General features: G+C 61.8%; 1 protein-coding gene across 1 annotated transcript; it reads right to left on the bottom strand.

Annotated features, from left to right (window-relative positions):
• Nucleotides 1-815: 815 nt before the first annotated feature.
• On the bottom strand, nt 816-4098 carry LOC143692490 (serine/threonine-protein kinase pim-1-like). The gene is made up of 6 exons (XM_077172721.1): nt 4083-4098; nt 2523-2728; nt 2354-2404; nt 1783-2149; nt 1165-1341; nt 816-922 (listed from the first exon to the last, which is right to left on the bottom strand). Exons 1-6 carry the CDS (start codon nt 4096-4098, stop codon nt 816-818), a joined length of 924 nt encoding a protein of 307 aa, XP_077028836.1.
• Between the last annotated feature and the right edge of the window lie 504 nt (nt 4099-4602).

Raw genomic sequence — 4602 nt, forward strand, 5'->3', positions numbered from 1 at the left:
AGAGCAGCCTCAGCAGCCGCAGAGCCCGGCTGCAAGGAGAGAAAGCAGAAACCGCCCATCAGCTGAGGGCTCCTGTGCCCTTGTGCCAAGGCCTGTGGGGCCCAGGCCGTGCTGGCTGTGCCCAGAGCTGTGCCCAGAGCTGCCCATCCCTGCTGCCTTTGGCAGCAGAGCAGGAGGGCAGGACATGTGCCCAGCCTGCAGCCAGCCACGGCACATCCAGCCCTCAGCAGTTGCCCAGAGCCAAAAAGCAGCTGGGCAGCGACTGAAGAATTCATTGCATCTGCCCCAGCAAAGGGGGAACCTTTGGTGCCCGGCCAGGCCGTGCCAGGCCCAGATCTGGAAGCATCCCCCTTCCTGTGGACTCACCTGCAAATTGGGCCTGGAGCCTGGCTTTGAAGAAGGTGCCAGAATCCAAGTCCATCATCTTCAGCTGGCCAGGCCGAGGAAGAGATTGTCACCCTTGAGGTTGTCCTTGGTGTCTCTAGCAGCAGCCCCACCTGGTACAGCTTCTCCAGGGGCTCCTTCTCCTTCCCTGGGGCCAGACCAGGCTGTCAGGGCTCTGCCCAGGGCCCAAGCTATCCATGAACCAGACAAACAAAACCAGGGGGGATGGTGGCCACCACTGCTTGCCACACCAGGTCTCCAGCTCAGCTCCAGCCCAAGAGCTGCGTGTTCCCTTCTGCTGACCCCTGCTCAGAGCTACAGGCAGCACAAAACCAGCCTGGTTTGCTTTGCCACTGAGTGCCAAGAGATGTGTGGAGCTGGTACCTGCCAGGCCCCTGGATCCAACTGTGCACGTGGATCTCTCCCATCTTCTAGGGCAGAGGAACACCCTGCACCCAAGGATGACAGAAAAGCTCTTCTAAGGATGGCCTGTCCGAGGGTTGCATGGACAAACACCTCTTAATGACATCCTGGCATTCTGGGGAGAGAAACCAGAAATCACCAGTCAGCTGGAGAAGTTGTCCCCCTGTTCCCGTGCCCAGGCCATGCTGGGTGTGCCCAGAGCTGGGCCTAAACTTCCCCATGGATGCTCTGTTTGGAGGAGAGCAGGAGAGCAGGACCTGTGCCACCTCCTCAGCAGCTGCCAGAGCGGGATGCCCACGAGCCCGCTGCTGTCTCCCAGCACTGGGATTCCCCCCGTGCCCAGAGATGAGGATCCACCTTGAGAGAGCCATCGTGGGAACAAGATCCGCCCCCGGATGATCTCCTGGCCCCTCCTGAACGGGTGCTTGCCCATGACCAGGTGGCACAGCAGGAGGCCCAGGGACCAGATCGTCGCTGCCTCGCCGTGGTAGCGTTGGTGCTGGATCCACTCTGGTGGGCTGTAGGACAGGGTTCCTGTGGAACACAGACACAGCTCAGCAGGGGGATGCTGCTGCTCCCAGAGCCCGGCCCCAGCATCCCTGGCCGTGTGGGGGCTGCCCCAGAGCCACACGGGGTGAGCGCTGCCCTCTCACCAGCACCTGGGACTTGTGTACAAACTCGGGGCTGGAAAAGAAGCCACTGGTGCTGGAAGAGGGCAGCAGAAACCCTGGGAAGGCCCAACCATGACACACAAAGGAGAAATCCACTCCGTGGTGGAGAAAATCCACTCTCCTCTCCACCTGTATGGCCCCCAAAAATGTTAATAAGCCAAGGCAAACAAGGGGAGCAGAGCAATCCAAGCCAAATCAATTAGGCTCCAGCATCAATCCCATCCCGGCTGCAATAGGGGGAAGCCCTGGTGCTGCACCCAGGCTGGGCCATGAGATGCCCAGGAGCATCCCCTGGAGGGCTCACCTGCAAACTGGGTGTAGGCTGTGTCTTGGAGGAAGGCGCCACAGCCAAAGTCGATCAGTTTCAGCTGCCCGCTGGCCAGGTCGAGCAGGATGTTCTCGGGCTTGATGTCCCTGTGCAGGACCCCGCAGGCGGTGCAGTGCCGCACGGCCTCCAGCACCTGGCGGAACAGCGCCCGCGCCTCCTCCTCCGGCAGGAACCCCCGCTCCGCCAGGAAACCCGAGAGCTCCTGGCACCGCTCCGGACGCTCCAGCACCAGCAGGAAGCTGTCGGGGAGCTCGAGCCACTCCAGGAGCTGAATGACAGCGGCACAGCCACGGGACACCTTGGCCAGCAGCACGATCTCCAGCGGCGCGCTGCTGCCGTCGGGCTGCGGGAGGAGCGCGGTGCCGTCAGTGGGGCTGAGGCCGTGCCGGGGCTCGGGGAGCCCTCAGCCAGCCCGGGATGCTCTGCACGCCCCGCTCAGCCCACGCCCGCTCTCCCCGCAGGGCTCCCGGCGGCTCCCACCCTGCCGGGCCCCGGCTCCTCGCCGCCCGGCCCGGCCCGGCTGCTGCCGCTGGCCCCGCTCACTCACCAGCTCGCCCCAGTGCCGGATGCCATCCCGCGGCACGCGTTTGATGGCCACCTGCGAGCGAGGGAGAGCAGCGGGTGAGCTCGCCGCCCGTCCTGCCCAGCCCCGACCTTCTCCTCCTTGTCCGCCTTCTCCTCCTCCCCCTCCGCCCGCCGCCGGCCCCGCCGCTCACCGGGGCGCCGTCCGAGAGTCGCGTCCCCGAGCAGACGCTGCCGAAGCCTCCGCGCCCCAGCAGCGAACCCACTCGGCACCGCTCCTGCAGGGCCTCGTGCGCCTTCCCTGCGGGCGGGACGCGGCTGTCAGCGCTCGGCCCGGGGCCAGCAACGGCCCCCGGGCGCCCCTCAGCCGCCCCGGGCCGGCCATGCCCAGGCGTTCGCTCTTTGGAACGCGGCACGGGAGTCTCGGGGCCGGCGGCCGCGCTGCCGAGCGGCGGAGCTCGGGCCGGGGAAGCCCCAGCGGAGGCGGCGGGAGCGGCCGCCCCGCCTGTGTCCTCCACGGGCCCCGGGAGGAGCCGGGGCCGGGGCCGGAGCCCGGATCGGGACGGGACTTCACGTCGGGGCCGGGTCCGGGGCCGGGCTCGGGCCAGGCGGAGCCGAAGGGCGGCGATGCCGCCCCCGCACCAGGAACTGACGCCCGCCCAGCAGCGCCACCGCCAGTACGGCCAGAGCCGGGCGGAGGCGAGAGCGTGGCGGGACGGCCGGGGCCGGGCACGGGGCAGCCCCGCCCGGGGCCGGGGGCATGGCCCGGCCCGGCAGGGGAGAGGGAGGCGGGGAGAGGAGAGGGACGCCGGGCAAGGGACCCCGGGAGAAGGGTGCCCGACCGCGGGAAAGGGAGAGACAGAGAAACAAAAAGATAAAGAGAAAGAAAGAAAGAATGCTCTAAAATATCTGTTTTTCTGCTGTCGCTGCTGCTGCTGTCGCTGCTGCTGCCGCCGCTGCTGCTGCCGCCGCTGCCGCCGCTGCAACTGAAGCACCGGGGCCGTTCGTCCCCGTGTCCGTTCCCCGCTCGCCCCACGAGCCCCACGTTCGAGCCCCGCGCGCCCCGGGCACAGCCCCTGAGTCTGTCCAAACACGGGAACTTTGCAGCGGTGAGCCCAGATGCAGAGCCCTGACTCCTGCACACTGGCACAGCAATCCCCTCGCTTGCTGCTCTGCATTGGCCTGCCTGAGGGTCAAACACTGTCGGGCCACCTTCCCTTGCTGTAGGATTCCTACCTGACCCAAGCACTGCACTTACATCTCCAGTGTTGCTTTCCAGTAAAACCAGGGGAAGGAAAACTCTGTGTGGCTCATGGTATTTTCAAGTGTCTAAAAATCACTGAGTCACCGATCTTAGAGGTGTGGTGCATCTGGAATTCCTGGGATGGAGAAGTAGTGCAACATGGAAAAGGGAGCATAGAAATAAATAGAGGAAAAGATCTTGGATTGTTTCTTTCATTTTCATTTCCCTTCTGGAAAGCTGTTTCAGTTTTCCAGGAATCTTCTCCTGTCTCTCTTCCCAAGAATGTCTCATGGAGAACAAGGTCAAGCTTCTGTCCCAAGATTTGCCAGCAGGAAATTATGCCACTGGTGAAATTTTCATGATGACTGTTTGTGCTGGCTTAGGGCAAATTTTGGGAGGAAGCCTCCAAAAGGGGTCTGTTTTGCAGAGATAGCCAAAAATTCCACAACTTTGTGTAAGTTGTAAAGCCGGTATATTTATTATTACAGTGCTGGATGCATGCAGAGATTACTCTCCTTGAAAGGCATGCGTACCTCTGGGAACTTCAGGTCCCTTTTTATCCTCCTCTCAAATACATATCCATACAATTTCACAATAGGTTCATACATATTCTTTTATACAAATTTCACGTGACATTTGCCACTAGTTCTTCTTTATCAGAAAGAATTCTTAGGTGAGGTTGACCTGCTTTCACAGCAGTCTCTCTGTGTCTCTTTATCACCCTCTCTCCCGTCCCTCCCCTTATCTCTGTCCTTCACTGAATCATTTTCCCTGAGCCTAGGCTTTGCAGTCAGGCTACATAGCTATGTTTTCTAACCACAGACTCAAGGATGTACATTTCACCTAAATCAAAATGGATTTCTACTCTGGAGAATTTCTACTCTGTCTCAGAAGCACTCCTCCCTCTGTCCCTCACACGCTGGCCCTGCCTGGCGTTCCTCATCCCTTTCCCCACCGCTCTCCTGCCCTTCCCCTCTGCTAGAAGGCGGACAAAGCTGCCTTGGACAGCAAAGTCGATTGCAGCCAGTGTG

Source organism: Agelaius phoeniceus, assembly GCF_051311805.1.
Source record: "Agelaius phoeniceus isolate bAgePho1 chromosome W unlocalized genomic scaffold, bAgePho1.hap1 SUPER_W_unloc_1, whole genome shotgun sequence".
Taxonomy (NCBI): domain Eukaryota; kingdom Metazoa; phylum Chordata; class Aves; order Passeriformes; family Icteridae; genus Agelaius; species Agelaius phoeniceus.